The 18,918-nt window shown below is 38.9% G+C and overlaps 1 protein-coding gene across 2 annotated transcripts in view; it reads left to right on the top strand.

Moving 5' to 3' along the window:
- Positions 1 to 18,501, top strand: part of LOC126353989 (threonylcarbamoyladenosine tRNA methylthiotransferase) — a 107,863-nt gene extending 89,362 nt beyond the window's left edge. For both annotated transcript variants that reach the window (XM_050003290.1, XM_050003291.1), the window contains 3 exons: positions 7,544 to 7,724; positions 10,580 to 10,726; positions 18,220 to 18,501. In XM_050003290.1, the coding sequence (XP_049859247.1) occupies positions 7,544 to 7,724; positions 10,580 to 10,726; positions 18,220 to 18,465 (574 nt within the window). In that variant the 3' untranslated portion in view covers positions 18,466 to 18,501. The remainder of the gene's footprint in view (positions 1 to 7,543; positions 7,725 to 10,579; positions 10,727 to 18,219) is intronic.
- The last annotated feature ends 417 nt before the right edge of the window (positions 18,502 to 18,918 follow it).

Here is an 18,918-nt window from a genome sequence, read left to right on the forward strand (position 1 = left end):
CTGGAAATGGAATTGTGCTTATTTATTTCCAGTAAGCTACTAAGTAACAGAAGTCACTCTTTGAAGACATACGTATGTTCTTACAGCTCATACAAAGTCAAAATATCCCATACAATAACCATCTGTGATTATGATTTGGCTATTATACCCAGTAATACAAATTGATAGGCAGTTCAGATTGAACTCTCTGTTAGACATCGATGCAGACTGACTTCTCTTCCATTTCCTTCATGATGTAGTTCGTTGTCATTGTGTGCGCTGTTCCATGGAGCACAGTGTGTCACTGGGGCAGGGGCGCAGGTGCATGAAGTAGTCACCAAACCAGTAGGTGCCACTAAGTGTGACCAAACTGCCAACGTCGCCCATCTTGAAGAAACATTGTGTCCATCCACACTCTGTTACAAGCAGAGATAACACAAAATCTCACCAGTAGGTACGTGCAAAGTTAGTAAATAAAGTAATAAAAATTAATTGCGTGTTTGGCGATCATCATTGCTGTAAACATTGTGCAGCTCATAACTTCACTTAAGTGGTATATTACACCTCAATAGATAACTTGGGTGAATTAATTCTCGTTAAATTGAGGGTCAACACTTTCTTCCTCCAAGCACTTCAGTTTATTTTCAGCTAATGGGACTCATTGATTCCTGTATCTACATTATCAGATAATTTTCAGAAATTCATTTGAAAACAGACTGTAAAACTTTATCCTTGACAATTCCTTCTATTCTGTATAATAATTTCTAACTTTGTAATGTGTGAAAAGAAGTGGTAGATGATGAACATGTACCCACATTTATTTTGCTGAATAAAATCTGCTTTTCTATAAGATAAGAAACAATTAAAAGAATTTCAAATAAGCCAACACACTTTTCTTCAAATTAGTAGTATGTGAGGTCTTCTAAGTGGGAAACATGCCAAACTGAGCTGTTTATATTTAGCACACGTAAAGTAGGTTTGAGAAATCGTAGATACCCCACCATTAAAACAGATCCCCTCTTCCCAGTCAAGCGCCCGCTTAGTACAGAGGATCTGAATCCCAATGACAGTCACCCTCTTCTACAGCCATTCTCAGTGGTTGAGCTGGAGAGAGCTTTCTCCTCTGCTAAAAATACTGCTACTGGTCCAGATAATATTCACTACAAAACACTACCTTTTATGATATGAGGGACAACAATACCTATCCCATATTTACAATAAAATGTCTTCTGAACATTTCAACATTGAGCCCATAAAGACAGAGGACGACACCTGCACTCAAACCAGGGAAGAATCCTGATTTGGTGGAATCAGACTGACCAATAGCATTTCTGTAATATCTCTACAAACAAGTGGAAAGCATGGTCAGATTTGGGTCAGAGAGATGGCTTGAATGCTATGACGTGTTCCCTAGCAATCAAGTTGGTGTTTTTTATATAAAAAAAGGATAATGTCTTACATCTGGTTTGTGACATACAACTCTGCTTCAACTGAAATGTGTATCTGTTGACTTTATTTCAGGATCCAAGCAGCACCTAGGATAACATAATACTCCCAGTGGTAGCACAAAACTAAAGGAACAAGGCATACCCAACACATTTAAAAAACACCTGTTCTCTCTCTCTTTAATCGACTGCCATTAGTCTTACAAACAATAGGACTGTAAACTACAAGTATTGGATTGCCACTAGGATCTGTGTTGGCACCTCATCCACCTTATAGCTACACCATTGACATGCTTAGGATATTCCTGTAGATGGTGAAAGTTTTGCAATACACATATGATATATGTATTTACATGTAAAGTACTTCTCTAGAAGACTGGAAGTCACAACTGACAATCACAATACCATGTGGTTTTAATTAATCTTTCTGTATTTAACACATTATAACATGAAAGATGATAACTATACGAGTACCGAACTTGACAGCATTAATGATGAGAGTATGGGGTGCAAGATTTCCATGCATCACAGCGTCACTGTCCACTTCCAATTATGGCCACCGGCTGCCGTGATCAGTGATTGTAATTAATATTCTCACGCATCTGACCATTCGCAGTGCACTTGTTGACACATCAACATGAGCTTGGACAAAGGAGCACGCCATTATTAGTGATGGAGCTCTATTATCAAAACAGCAGAAATGTTGCAGCTGCCCTTCGAGAAGTTTGCTGGCTGAAAGGATTATGGAAGTGTCCTGTTCCTCCACCTGCTATTTGGAGCATGATGAAGTTTGAATCAACTGGAGAACTGGGCGTTGCTCTGGGAAGAGGCCGATGACCGGTTGCACTACAAGTGGTTGATGAAATCGCTGTTGCTATGGCAGACAATGCTGCGTGCAATTCCCAATTGTCAGGCAGTGCGTGTGCTGTGTCATGACAGTTAAACATCCCATGGATCACTGTACAGAGGGCACTTCAAATCATTTTCAAATGGTATCCATACAAGATCCATATTGTACAGTAGCTTGCACCATGGGACCCACAACAATGTGTTGACTTTGCTCTTCCACTTTCTTACAAAGATTGAAATTGGTGAGGGCTGTTATATGGACAGACAAAGCTCATTTTTCTCTGATGGGTGAGGTGAACACACAGAACTGCTGAGTGTAGGGTCTCCACCTCCAGTCACTGTGCATGACGTTCCTTTGTATGGTGAACATGGCACCATATGGTGTGGCTTCATGGCCACATCCATCATTGGCCCATTCTTTTTTTAACAGGTTGGTGCTCAACAACCACAGATGTGCGGTGTGTCTGGCCACCATTCCTGTGATATGCTTCACCAGCTTGTCATATCTGCCCTACAGGAGAGAGACACATTGGAACTCAACAGTTTTCATGCAAGATGGGGCCCCACCACACATTGCTCGTGAAGTTCTCCTGCTTCTCTGAAACACATTTGGAAGTGATTGAATTGTCAGCCTATTGTTTCTAAATGTTGGCCAGCACAAACACCTGATCTCACTCCCTGTGACTTCTGTTTGTGGGGCTACCTAAAGGACAGGGTTTACCAGGGTAACATACACACATGTGCTAATCTGAAGTGCAACATATCAAGAGATGTAGCCAGTATACCTACGGACATGCTTCATTCTACTGTGCAGAATGCAATCCTGCACTTTCAGACTCTTCTGGACATTGATGTGCGCCATTTTAGCCCCTTTTATATCGGTAGTGGTACCAGTATGTATTGGTATGGTGTACCGTAGCAGCACATTAAAAGTGTTTCAATTGAATTGATTCTACTTTATTTGTCTTCCCAATGTCCTTGACATTAATGGTGCTAAGATTGGTACTCGTACGGTAATTAGTTTCCATGTCATAATGTGCTAAATAGGGAAAGTTTAATTATAACCACCAATATTTGCATTCCAACAGCGGCTCATAAGAAACAGTCTGGATGTATCCATAGCTAAATGAAATGCAGTATTGTAGTCAAGGCACAGACTGAATCTGCTAGCGGTAATAGATGTAGCCTCGTACATCTTTCCTTCAAAGATTGTAGTCAAATATCTGGGACCATACGCTTACCTGGATGGAGCACACAAAATATGTAGCTAAGAAATGCGAGATATCTCGCAGCATAATTAGAGCTATGACAGGACTCGAGTGGTACTTGAATGTTGGCACTTTACCATACAATGGTATGTCCAATTATTGATTATGGGAGTGGTTGTTATGAAGCTGCAACTGACAATTACCTCAACACAATAAATGAATGGTAACATGAAGTGCTTAGTGCCACCCTACCAATGTACTCTTGGTGAACCACATGAACCTCCAATCCATCTACACTGGTGGTTCTCTGCTCCGGATTTCTTCTTAAAAGGAAGTAATCTGAAATCAGTCGCCTCAAATATAACCATGCAGTGTTTAACTGGACACTTCCGGATCGCTAGATGTCTTCCTCTCCTAGTCCAAGAGTATTTAGATATGCCAGAGATTTCAAGAAAGATCATTAGAGCACCTACACTAAATAATTTTAGTGTCACATTCCCACTGAAACTTACAGTGAATGTAGTATCTGGTATTAACTTTGACAATGAGGCTCATGTTAACAATAAAACTTTATTTCAATTTTTAAGACAGTATCCAGACGCAGTGTATGTCTACACGCATCAAACAAAGTTTTGCATTACCCTAGTTCCAGAACTCCTGAAGACAGATGTTCACTGTAGATATTGTATCACAGACACAGTCCCTTTGACTATTGGGAAATGTCACTAAACACGTCCAAACATGTAAACAACCATGCGTGAGCAGCGCCTATTAGATGGAGGGGGTCGATAGCCGATCAGTTCCAGTCATTCCACCAGAAAGGTGGCCTAGACAGACAGTACCTCAGTTCGATCACATCTGCATTGTTACTGTGTGCCAGGAAGGGCTCTCAGCATGGGAAGTGTCCAGGCATCTCAGAGTGAATTAAATCGATGTTGTTCGTACATGGAGGAGATACAACTGTCGATGACATGTCTCACTCAGGTCGCCCAAGGGCTACTACTGCAGTGGATGACCGCTACCTACGGATTATGACTCGGAGGAACCGTGACAGCAATGCCACCATGTTGAATAATGCTTTTTGTGCAGCCACAGGACATCATGTTATGACTCAAACTGTGCACAATAGGCTGCATGATGTGCAACTTCACTCCCAATGTTCATGATGAGGTCCATCTTTGGAACCACGACACCATGTAGCGCGGTACAGATGGGCCCAACAACATGCTGAATGGACCACTCAGGATTGGCATCACGTTCTCTTCACCAATGAGCGTCGCATATGCCTTCAACCAGACAATCGTCTCAGAGACATGTTTGGAGGCAACTCGGTCAGGCTGAACGCCTTAGACACACTGTCCAGCGAGTCCAGCAAGGTGGAGGTTCCCTGCTGTTTTGGGGTGGCATTATGTGGGGCCAAAGTACACCACTGGTGGTCATGGAAGGAACCGTAATGGCTGTACGATACATGATTGCCGTCCTCCGATCGATAGTGCTATCAGCAGCATGTTGGTGAGGCATTCGTCTTCATTTTGGGTCCCCATCATGCACATCTTGTGAATGACTTCCTTCAGGACAATGACAGCGCTCGACTAGGGTGGGCAGCATGTTCTCCAGACAAGAATCCTATCGAACTTGCCTGGGATAGATTGAAAAGGGCTGTTTATGGACGACATGACCCACCAACCACTCTGAGGGATATGTGTCGAATCGCCGTTGAGGAGTGGTTTAATCTGGACCAACAGTGCCTTGATGAACTTGTGTATAACGTGTCACAATGAAAATATGCATGCATTAATGCAAGAGGACGTGCTACTGGATATTAGAAGTACCTGCGTGTACAGCAGTCTAGACCACCACCTCTGAAGGTCTCGCTGTATGGTGGTTCAACATGCAATATGTGGTTTTCATGAGCAGTAAAAAAGGCGAAAATGATGTTTATTTTGATCTATCTTCCAGTTTTCTGTACAGGTTCTGGAACTCTCGAAATGGAGGTGATGCAAAACTTTTTTTGATGTGTGTATACTGATATCTCCAAAACCAATGACTCTAATGGAAATGCATTCTGCATACCACATTTTCAGAATTCTGGGCTATTCACATTTCCAACAGATGGAAGTATTATGACCAGAGAAATTGTTATACTAGAAGCATTTCATTTCTGCTTGCAGATGACAGCATATTTCCTACTCATTGCTTCTTTAGCTGCTACAGCAGTACTTAAACAGTTTTAGAACCTATTTGACTAAAAACTCCCATTGTGTACAGTATTTTTGAAGTGTTGGAACTGATGTATTATGGATGTTATTCTGTTAATTTCGCTTGGATGGAATCACACTACGGGATCACAGGCAATGAAGCTGTCAACCGTTTGGCCAAAGGAACTGCTATTATAGGACTTACTGCCCAGACTGCAATCTCAAGTCCTGATTACTGATATGTCCTATGTAGATGCATGAGAGAATACTGGCAAAGGAAATGGGAAGAAACAGTGAGATACAATGGCAAGAAATATTCAGCAATTCAGCTGTCAGTACTCTATCCCATGAAATCTTGTATCAGTTCAGTGCCTAGGCACCTCATCTCCCTAACAGTCAGACTTGAATTTAAATACAGATATTTATGTAAATATCATTATAGAGACTTCTTTCTGCTTATGTGGAGAAGAAACTGACACCAATCACCTTTTCTTTCAGTGCCCCAGACTACATGTAAGTATTACAGTCCTACAGGAACATGTGAAGCACATGTGACAGCTTTTTTTAGCAACACAGACCCATAGACTTTCCCACGTAATGTACAGATTCATTGTTGCTCCATCTTAAGACCAACATATCATTGACAGTGATCTACACAAAAGTATTATTTAACATTTCGTTTTATACTGGTTATAGGGTATTTGTCTATCTGTAACACTCTATGTCCTATCAATAGCTGTGTGTTGTAAGTAGACTGGCTGTATATTGTAAGTTGATGGCCAATAAATTCCATTACAAAAAGATAAACTTGCCATCCATCTGGTCCCTAATAAACCTAAATATCGAGTAAGCCCATCAGTATCTGCTTCTTGTACCAATAGGTTATTTTTGGTTCTTTGAAAATACAAAACGTTAATCTTTGTGAGATAAAGACTTAAGCTATTCACTGTGAAACCTATTGTGTGAGCTGTGTGTGATAAATGTATATACATTTCAGTTTTTGAACTGTCATTTAAAGTTATTGAAAAATTGTTTTAAACACGGCAGCAGACACAGTACCAAACCTTGTGAGACAGAGCATCTTATGTTCCTTCCTTCTGAATTTAGTTTTTTGGTGTGACCTGCCTTCTGTTACAAGGATAGGACTCCAAAGTTCTGAAAAACAGAAAGGAATGATACTGGTGTGTAACAATAAATAGTTTTGTTATCACTACTTTTGTGAATGAGTGTCACTACTACATATTTAAGAACGTCAGAAAATATACTTTGAGTCACCAGTTGATTACAAAGATAGCAGCACAGTGGTGACCCATTCAGATCAGTGCAATATTGTAGTTCTCTGCTGAAAACTTGATTCAAGTCAGTATTTTCTCTTTCTGATTATTTCTGGTTTAATACTGTTATACTTATTTGCACAGCTTCTTTTTCTATTTACCTTTCTCCTACTTATTGTTTGCAATTATATATAGTAGCTTTTCATTTTATTTTGTATTTTTATGAACATTTCAGGTTTTCTAATTAATAAAGTGCATCCACTAAATTATTCTTTAGTTCCTGAGCGTACTAAACAAATTTTAATACAAAGAAACATTTCTTTGCATATAATTACCCAACATTTCAGGACGTCATCTGCACAGTGGTATTAGCTGGAAGCTACAGGGGGTTCTTAGTTTTTATGCTCTGGGAGAGTACTTTGTAACAGATTATGTCCCTTTTTTTGCTCTGCTTTCATACATTGTGTCACCCACCTCCAAATTTTGTGGACGGCTGTTTGGAATATAACTTTGTGTAACAATACAATATAATAACATTGTGCAAAAAATAAAAATGTTCTTACTTTGCTTTTATTATTATAAATTTTCAGAGTTCCTGGTGTTACAATTGCAACAGATATAATTTGTGGCTTTCCAACAGAAACAGATGATGATTTTCAAGAAACAGTTGATTTATGTAAAAAATATAAGTTTCCTAGTCTGTTCATCAATCAGTTTTTCCCCCGTCCTGGAACACCTGCCGCACGAATGCGCAGGATTCCACCACATGAGGTAAGCTTTCAATTGTATGCTTCTGGTCATTAAAATTTCTCAGCTAAGGCAGTGGTATGCAACATACATCACAATTGCTTGAAGTTTAGTGCTTGCTCAAAAATGCAAATGATTAAGATTTCAGTGGGGTGGAGTAATTTCAACTATGTTTTGTGTGTAAGGAATGATTATACTTTGGATTTCTCATTCATAAATCAGATGTCGTTGTTGGTTGTTTGTGCAAAGATAATGTTAAGCCTCCTGTAAGAAGGGCATGTGTCTTGAGTTTAACAGTGGCAAAATAGAGCCCTAAGGAGGCAGGATAGAGGCCTAAGGAGACCACAGTTTATCATTATGCAGTATGGCTGTGCACCTTAGTCAGGATTCCACGACTGTCGTCCTAATATGGAATCAGTGGATTCAGAAGAGCCATTCTTAAAGTCCAGCAGGATCACAGTAGCCCCTCGCGACTATTGCCCGAGAAGACAGACATGTTTGCTCACTGGTTCAGAATCGTACACCCTCACTTCAAGTGAGGTAATGGGGTTGTTTGCAGTAAGACAGTTGTATCTCTATGGACAGGCTGAAGTCTCTTTGAACACCACAGACAGACAGCACGGCGGCCATTGTTGGGACTTTCCTTGAGATAGCAGCTGAAAGAGGCACACCAACAATGGTGTGCCCAAAATAACATTGACACCAAAGTTGTAGCACATTACCTTTTCAATCCCAGTTCTGTGGGCAGAATCACAATGGATTTACCCATTCGCAAATAGCTTTTGTCGTCATCACCTGGGCCCAATGCCTGGTGTGATAGTATAAGGTGCCATTGAGAACACAACACAGCTACCTCAGTTTCTCGTAGCTTGTAATGTGGACTGCAGCATTACTTTCTGACATGTTAAAGCTGATGACTGTGCCCTATCTTTGAGGTTGCCATGATGTCATATTTCAATAAAGTAATGCAAGACTGCACAGTGCTCTTACTGTCCTGACTTACCTTAGTACCCAGTGTGTTAGATGGTTGCCCAAACCAGCACATTCTCTTGATTTCCCACCTGTTGAAGACATCTCATGGGTTACTGAAAGACTGGCACACTAACACCCATTAACCACAGTGTTTAATGAACTCCTATAGAGAGTTGAAGCAGCATGGAATGATTCATCAGTCATCCAAATTCAGTTTGACTCAATGCCCAGCCTGCTTGAATTGGTTTCTGCTACCGGTGGTGGCAGCTCTGTAACTAAATCTTGCATCCATGGTACCTCCTTATCACTTACATATTTAATCAAGCGAAGGTCCAGGATGGAATAACAGCAATATAGAAAGGAGGAGGAGATTAGAGTTTAACGTCCCGTCGACAACGAGTTCATTAGAGACGGAGCGCAAGCTCCGGTGAGGGAAGGATGGGGAAGGAAATCGGTCGTGCCCTTTCAAAGGAACCATGCCAGCATTTACCTGGAGCGATGTAGGGAAATCACGGAAAACCTAAATCAGGATGGCCGGAGACGGGATTGAACCGTCGTCCTCCCGAATGCGAGTCCAGTGTGCTAACCACTGCGCCACCTCGCTCGGTCAATATAGAAAGGACTGATTGCTACTCATCTCATAGTGGAGTTATTGAGTCACAGACTGATCTGGACCAAGGGTGAGGACACCCTGTCCACATTCTTCCAGACCCTATAATCTTCTCCCCAATTTGCTTCACCTGCTCCTCTCAAGCCATCAAGACACCTGCCTCGACGTTGATGTCTACGTCAAAGATGGCTATATCAGTACCTCCATCCATGTAAAACCTACCAACCATGAATAATACCTCCTCTTTGACAGCTGCCACTCATTCCATACCAAGAAGTCCCTTCCACACAGCCTAGGCACACAAGGTTGTCACATCTGTAGTGATGAGCAGTCCCTCTCTAAATATGCCAAGGTCTTCCGGAGGCCTTTATAGATAGAAATTGCCACCTCAACCCATTACACAAACAGATCTCTTGTGCCTTGTCTTTCCAGCAGTCACCTCCCACGTACCCACTGTCTGAAAACAAAGGAGCACTCCTCTCATGACTGAGTACTACCAAGAACTGGAGCAACTGAATCACATTCTCCTTCGTGGTTTCAACTACCTGTTATTCTGCTGTGCACTATCCTCTCCGCCCCTTCCACAATGGTATTCCGCCACCCAACAGACCTACCCAATATCTTTGTCCATCCCTACTTCACCCCTGTTCCCAGCCCCGTCTTATGTTTCATATGCCTCTCATAGAACCAGACACAAGACCTGACCCATACATCATCCTGCTACCACCTACTGCAGATCTGACACAATTTCCTACCCATCGAAGGCGGGGCCACCTGTGAAAGAAGCCATATGATCTACCAATTGTGCCACTTTCTACATCAGTGGCTCATGCCTCTCAATAAGCTCATAACTCTTCCCAGCAGATTGATGCTCCATCAGACACAGCCGCAGTTGGGCCCAAGCACCCTGAGACAATGGCCATGTGTGTGCGAGCTGAGCCCATGTGAATGCGAGTATGTTTTCTACTGCAGAAGAAGGACTTTGTTCAAAAGCTTTAATATTTAAGCAGTCTTTTTCATTGTGCCTATATGCAACCCATCACTGCCTCTATGTGGTAGGTGGCAATCTGTCCTTTCCATATTACATATTTTATTGTCTATGCCACTATACTGTATATGCACTATAAATAAAATTTCGTTATTTGCTATCCTTATTTGTGTTTCAGTTCTTGCACAGTGAAGTGATTTAATTTATCTCGGTCTTAGGAATCTCTTGCACCTGTTGGACCTTGTTTCTTATTCTGATGTCCATTTCTTTTTAATTAATTAGTCATTGAATTTTTGCATTCTTTCACAGGTTAAAAAAAGAACAAAACAGTTGTCAGAGCTTTTTCAATCGTACTTCCCATATGAAGGGAGATGTGGAGAGATATGCAAAGTTCTTGTTACAGAACTGTCTCATGATATGAAGCATTACGTAGGTCACACCAAAGCTTATGAGCAGGTAATATTTTCTGCAGCTGTTTTTTGTTTCAAACTAATAGTAAATCATTCATTACCAAAATTTTAGTATCCTCCTCCTCCTGGTGCTGCTGCTGCTGAAGATGAGGCTTTACTTTTGTTTTTACAATTAGTTTCATAAAATCCAAATGCAATGGGAAGTAGAAGAAGCAGAATCTCTAGTCAGATCCATACTTTTTCCTTTGATGTTCTTGATATAATGACACAAATTCTAAATTAAATAATAGATTATTTAGACGGAAACAAATATTCACTTTTAGACATTAGAAAAAGATGAGAAATGAATGTATCTAGGAGATGTAAGGTGAGAAATTGCCAAACTTACCCCATGTAAGGTGAGAAATTACCAAACTTAACCCCAAGGAACAAATGTGAGAAGCTTATAAAACTTCCCCTCTTTCTGTGTGTACCTCCATATCAATTTATGGACACAGCCTTCTTGACTAAGTGACTGCTTTCCTTTTGCACTGTATTTTGACTACCATGACTTTCAGATCTCATCTGTAGCAGTGCTCTCCATTGGTCCGTTTTGTGTGAGAGAGGAAAACATGTGAAACTACCCTAAAGTCAATGCACACGGATGTCAAAAATAATGTGAACCCTATAGGCAAATATTTACTGGTTCAGGTTAGAGAAAGTAAGATATGTAATGGCACATTGTAATTACACTACTAATCATCTTTTAAGCACTGAACCAAATTTTTGTTTGTTTCTGATTATTAAACATCACAATTCTGTAAAATACACTATCAGGAAGAGACAGGGATGATTATTGTTAACGAGATGTATGCTGGCTTTCATGTGCATCAAGTCGTTAACTGAGCAGGGGCCTTTCTCACAGTTTTTTTTTAAATTTTCTTCTTGCATCATACAAGATTGGATAAAAGAAACCCATTCTAAAGCTGGCTACATCTTATTTGTAGTCAGTCAACTTCTCATCTTGCTTTGGGTTATCTGTTACAAATTAGACTGTCATTACCTTCAGTAATTGTGTTCTTAACTTGTCATTCTGTTAACTGCTGGCTACATCTTATTTGTAGTCAATCAACTTCTCATCTTGCTTTGAGTTATCTGTTACAAATTAGAGTGTCATTACCTTCAGTAATTGTGTTCTTAACTTGTCATTCTGTTAACACTGAGTTCGCATTAGGTATCATCACTTGTAATTTTGTTTCAGAAAGTTACTCACTTGGTCTGTTATAAGACATACTCTCATTGCTAGTGTTTTTGTCCTTCTCATACCTTGGTGCCTTAATGTGCCTCTTCTCACTTCCATAAAACAGAATAGGTTGAGAGATAATGGCATACATTCTGGTTTTGAAATCATTTCTTATGTGCTTGCCAAAGTGTTTGTTAATGGACTTTTTGAGTTTCTTGTATATAAGGATATTGTCTTCTAGATCAGAATTAACCCCGTTAATATTTATAATGCAGACAAAATATTTAAATGAAATTATCTGTTGCATTATTTCCTCATTTACTACCATTTCCATCCTCTGTAAATATTTTCCTCACATAATCATTGCTGATCGTTATATTCACTTTTTATATTCCTATGATTTTGTGGAATTCCATTACATTCCTATGAAAGTTGTCTTCTGACTCCACTGTTTCCTGGCTGTGAACAAGATTGTTTTAATAACATTGTTACTCTCAAAGTAAGTTCCTATTGAATTTGTCTCTTGCCAATCTTATTTATGTCCTTGATTGACTGGTAGGGACATTTGAGACTCGTTGTCTGTAAATCCTTTACTTATTTTATCATGCAGGAGTTTGATAGCATTGATGTTTTATAATCTTTTAGTGTATTACACAATATTTCTTGCATACAAATGCATAAATTTGCTTCTGATAAGATTTCATTCTTATAAGTGACCCTGTCTTTCAGCATCTGTTACCCATTCACCAAATGGTTAACTGCACTTTTCTACATGAAACTAATAGAGCATCAGTAGCAAGGCTGATCACTTTCAGACCCACATTTTAATTAATGATTTCACAAGTTAACTTTATTTCATCGGTACCCTCAGTCTCAGAAATGGCAACATTTGTTTGAAAAAAGATGCAGAACTTCTTTCATAACACATGTTGTCCAACAGCTGTTTCTCCTGTCTAGTTGTTGTCCTGGTTACCAGGTTTCTCCCAGTGTAAAACTAACTTCTTATATAAAAGTGATATTTGTGGGGAAAATTATGCGTGCGTGGAAAGTGTAGGCTAATGGGAAATGTAGGTGGTATATTTGTCATGGTAGACAAGCCACTCACATCCACTGAGACAGAAATCGAAGCTACATGCGAGATAGTTTGGGTAAGGCTCTGTATTAAGGGTTAGCATAAATTTATGATTTGATCCTTTTATCAGCCACCAGACTCACTCCCTGATGTAACCGAAAACTGTACAGAAATCATCACTTCGCTAGTACACAAGTTACCCAGTCATACTGTAATAATCAGAGGAGACAACAATCACCTGACAATAAACTGTCATAATTACAGTTTTGTTAGTGATTGGCATGTCAAAACATCCTGTGAAACATTACTAAATACCTTCTCTAAAACCACCTAGAAGAGGTAGTTTGGAACCTAATTCATTACATCAGTATATTCAATCTAATGGCAGCAAATAGGCCTGACATGTTTGAGGATGTATTTATTGAAACAGTGATCATGAAACACTTGTGGTAACAGTAGTTTCCAAACTACAGAGAGAAACAAGTAGAAAGATTTGAGATTAAAGAGGCAGTAGCATCATATCTTACTGAGGAATTTGAAACATTGATCTTAGGACAGGAGCATGTAGAGGAACTATGTCTCAAGTTGGATAGAAGAGTTCACGATAGGACTCGCTGCAAAGAAACTTCTAAAGAAACAGATACTACTGCATGATAGATGTTAAAGAAACCAAATTGCTATAGATATAGATATGCTGAATGTGTTTGGCTATCATTAGGGCAATGCATTAAGCTTCAACGACTACCATAGCAAAATGTTGCCAGAAAGTCACTCACAAAACCCTAAAACATTATGGTCATATGTAAAGGCTATTGGCGGCACCAGAGTTAGCATCCAAATGCCCATGGACAAGGCAGGAACTGAAATTGGTGGTAGTAAAGGAAAAGCAGAAATGATTAACACCATTTTCAAACCAAGGAGTATTGCCCCAATTTAATTCTCATACCAGTGCAAAGATGAGTGAAATATGTACCAGTGTCAGTGGCACTGAGAGGCACCTGAAATTAAAATTGAACAAAGTTCCAGGGCCCAATGGAATGTCTACCGAGTTTGTGCCTGAGTTAGCCCCACAAAAATAACCTACTGAAGACCGTCAAAGAAAAAAACCTGTACAAGAAGGCCAGCAGAAATCATCCACAAAACTACCTTATAATATACTTGACATCCAGGTGCTGTAGAGCCTTAAAACATATTCTGAGCTCAAATATAATGAGGTATCTTGAACAGAATGACCTCTGTGCCAGTCAGCACAGAGTCCAAAAAATCATGTGAAGTCCAACTTGTGCTTACCTCACATGACATTCTGAAAGCCATGTATCAAGACAGCCATATAGATGCAGTGTTTCTTGACTTCTGAACAGTGATTCCTCATGATTATAAATTCTGGGTTTTCACAAATTTTTTGATTCAGACAAATTTGAGAACATGAAATAGCATCTGCATTATAACAGTTATGCTTATCAACAAGTTTATACAACTACAGGCACTGCCAATAATAATAATAATAAGAAGAAGAAGAAGAAGAAGAAGACGCATAACTTACTTGATGAAAGAAAGAATTGATCTTGTGGATTTTTGTTGTTTTGTACATAATTAAGTACAGTTTAGGGCGATAACGAAATAATGTGTAAGGTTTTGCAGTTCTCCATTTCACATTTCTGCATAAATGAGAGTTTTCATGCTTTTCCATTTTTTGAGACACCTGGACAATATGCGTAACAAATTTATTAGTTCACGAATTTACTTCCGGGCTGAAAACCAAATATTCTTGCACTGCATCCACATAACAACTTGTGCTAACTGTACACTTCGTTGTCGAATGTTTGATTGTAGTCACACTTATTTGATTTCGTCACTCAGGGTTTGTTCTCGGACACCCTAGTTCCTTTGTGGCTAACTTTTGCTGGTAATTTACTTTTTTGTTCACAGAATGAGATTTTCACTCTTCAGTGGAGTGTGCACTGACATGAAACTTGGCAGATTATAGCTGTGTGCTGGATCAAGACTTGAACTCAGGACCTTAGCCTTTTGTGCCCAGTTTATCTACCGGCTGAGCTACTCAAGCACCACTCATGACCCATGCTCACAGCTTCACTTTTCTGTTAGCATTTAAAGTAGATTCAACATAGTTTGTGTTCACGCTGCACATGAAAGACGATTCCCACACGATAAACAACAAATTCCAAACACAAACTACTATTTGTGGAAATGGTTAAACTCAAGTAGTGATGTCTACCAGCATGGTCACTTGACTAGAATACAAGTGAGGTGCTGAGATTCATAAGAGCCTAATGCACACTACCCTCAATCCCACATTTAAGTGAATATCAGATAAACCTGTGACACAGCTTTTTGTAAATTTTCATATACACAATGTGGGCCTACAGCATAGATAAATCTTATTCACCTTAAGATCAACAGATTTCAGAAGCATGAATAAATGCTACAATCTCACAAATGATGGTGATGTGCTTGAGGCCCTTATGATTATCAGTGCCTTGAATGGATTACTGTATGACTAAATTTATAACTTCATATACTATACCTCATTCACAAACCCACAAAATAGGTTTATTGTCAGTACAACGTCTACATTTACTGATGTCCTATCTACTGTTACTATATAGTGAGTGAATTAGCATATCTGAGGAGTGTGCTATCATCTAGCAGGATTTATGCCAAATGAATGGGGATAAAAATCTGCCACATGTGCTACACCACTGGGGTGGCACTGATTTAAACTTCTAGTTAACCAGCAAGGGGTAGATGTGCACAGCATGACATGTGCACATTGTTTATCAAATCTGTATGTATTTTGCCCATGCAAGTCATGCATGTGCAAAAGCTCCTTAAAACGTGCACAACTGAAGGTGTGCTCACTGTCCTGTTGCCAAGTTTCTCAGAGTCTAGAAGAGCAGTGGTATCGTAGATTTAACTGTCGTATCTTTCAGACTGCATCTATCTTATGTTTAACAGCATTCAAATAAAAATAACAAATAAATCTGCAAGGTGTCAAAAGTTAGGGTATTCTTGTGCTGTTACACAGCAGCCGCCACTGCTTCTGAAACACATTTGCCTCAGTCCAAATGACATTTACTGTCAAAAGGGGTTAATTGTGAGTTTTTTTGGGAAAGTGAACCACATGTACAATGGATACCACGTATAGAACACTAGTGGGACTCATTCTTCAGTATTGCTCAAGTGTTTGGGATCCCCACCAATGGTAGCAGATCAGAAGCTGGTGCTAGTTTTATTGCTGGTAGGTTAATCAACATGCTACTCTTATGGAGATGATCCATGAACTTAAATGGGACGACCTGAAGGGAAGATGATGATCATTTGTGAAATATTATGGAAAAAATTTAGGGAACTGGCATTTACAGCTGACTGCAGAATGATTCCACTTCCGCCTATGTATATTTCACCCAAGGACTGGAAAGACAAGATAAGACAAATTAGGTCTTGTACAGACATGTATAGACAGCCATTTTGCCCTCAATCCATTTGCGAATGGAACAGGAAAGGGTAATGTTTAGAGGTGGAATTAATGGTTCAATCCTTCTTCCCCCCAATCTCTATCCCCCCCCACTCTCCTTATTTAGTAAAATTTGTAAATATCTAATTATTTCTTGCCGCATTCCCCATTACTTTTCTTCTTTGATATTCCATATTATTTATCAATTTACCTATGTTTTTGTATTGTTATTTACTTTTTCTATTGCATTTCCATCACCTTTTATTTATTATTTCATTGTATTTTTATATATTTTTGATTTAAATATGGATGACAAGTGCTGGCAGAAAGTAGGTAATTTAGGAGTAAACATAAGTATTGAATCTTTTGACAGGCACACAGATAAGAATCTAGCTTTTGAATGAATATTTTTTTAAAGCTACAGTGCCCCCCCCCCCTTTTTACACACACACACACACACACACACACACACACACACACACACACACTCACACACACACACACACCTGTACAGCTGCATTGTGCCATCTGAATAGGCAGTGGCAGTCCCCTGAATGTGTGCACAGGTGCCACAATTTAGGTTCACAGATGTGTGTTCTAGTGTGAGCACAGCTTTGTGCTCAACTAAAATTGCCATATTTTCTGTCTCTTAATTTTATGAAAGATATTCTTTACTCATGTGTTTCATTCAATATTTCCATTCTGCTGCACGTACTTAGCTTAACAAGTAAGTGCTTTCATCACTTGTTTCTTGCTTTAATGCTCTGTTTGTTATTATTATTATTATTATTATTATTATTATTATTATTACTATTATTATTTAAATATCTACAAATTTCCGTTGTCCGTAGCAATACTGAATTTATTGCAAAAGATTATTGAACTATGGTGCAACATTTTCACCAGATGGGATGCTCTTTCAATTGCACCCTTCATTAAGTATTCATCCTATTTGCCATTATGTATTGTTCCCCCCGGTCTCTCTCATGCACTGTACCCAAATAATTTTGAACTTGGAATCTTCTGCTTACATTAGTTTAATGACTTTTTTGACATTTCACCAGCACAAGTGGCTGCTATTCTCAAAGCTGCACCTCTCCGTTATTGGTGGTGGACTGAGCACTAGCAGCAAGTGAAAGTGAATCTTTGAGAATACCAGCTAATTGTGCTGGCAATACCTTAGAATAATCATTAAACTAATGTCAGCTGAAGATTGAAACAGAAAATCCAACAGGCAATATATCAACAAATGCCCAAGAGAGCCTCAACAGTTGTGTGCAAGAATTCTTTGTCTTCAGTCCCACTTAACACTGTTTCTCCATATGGAAACCATACAACAGACAGCCAAGAACGTACACTTCACACAGATGAAGGGAAACAGTCAGTTGTTTATATGTACACCATTTAAGCAAGTAATAGTCATGAAGTGTGTCATATACATTGTTGTGCCTTTTACAAATGTACACTTATTCTAAATAATACAGGCAGTCATATTTCATGTGCAGAATATGCCTAGCTAAATATAGATATAATCACGAAAGTCTCTACTTAGTTTTGAGAGAGGAGGGATGTTAGTAGCAGGTGTACTCTGATATTTGTAGAGTATTGAAGATGGTAATTTAAATATACAAATGTGATCTGTAGAGTAACAGATTTGTACAAAGGTGTATGACAGTAGATACACTCATTTGTATATCAAGCAGATCCAGTAAGCAAAAAGACATGAGAAAAAGTATTATGTATACTTTTTTAAAAAATTATTTATTGTAGGTTTTGGTGCCCAAGCGACCTGAACTTCTTGGAAAGGTGATAACCGTGAAGATTATTTCAACATCTAAGCATAGCATGATAGCAGAACCTTTTGAAGATGCAGTAGAAGAAATTTTCACTTCTGCACATGTGAAGTATAACTGTTCTACTGAGAAAGTGCCTAAGGATCTTAATAACTTATTACCTTACACACTCTTGTTTGTCATTTTAGCAATTGTGGCAAGGATGATGTGGTTTACATTGTAAATGCCTTTAAAATAAACATCAATCCAAAGCAATTTATAGTATCTGTATATTTATATCATAGCCTGTGTAATTGGTTCCCCAGTAGAATATTCCAATCAAAATACAGTGGATAAAACGAATCATGTGTGTAATTTTAAGTACAAAAGAATTTTCCTATTTATTCTCCCTCACCGTCTTTGATATTACTCTAGTGAGGTCTTGGTGTTTAACAGATACAGTTGACAGGAGATATACACTTATAACAGCAAAAATATTCTAAAGGTATTTAAATATTTTATTTTTCTACATATAATATGCTTGTGACAGCCTCAGAACCTCCTATTAAACAAAAATAATGTCCTGATTGACTATTAAAAGTCAGTTGATGCTGTTGTGCATGATATCAGATTTGTGAATCATTAATTGATATGTATAGAATGAGGCCTGTTCAGGGAGAAAATAGCTTTTGTAACA

This window comes from Schistocerca gregaria, chromosome 3, assembly GCF_023897955.1.
Source record: "Schistocerca gregaria isolate iqSchGreg1 chromosome 3, iqSchGreg1.2, whole genome shotgun sequence".
Taxonomy (NCBI): Eukaryota; Metazoa; Arthropoda; class Insecta; order Orthoptera; family Acrididae; genus Schistocerca; species Schistocerca gregaria.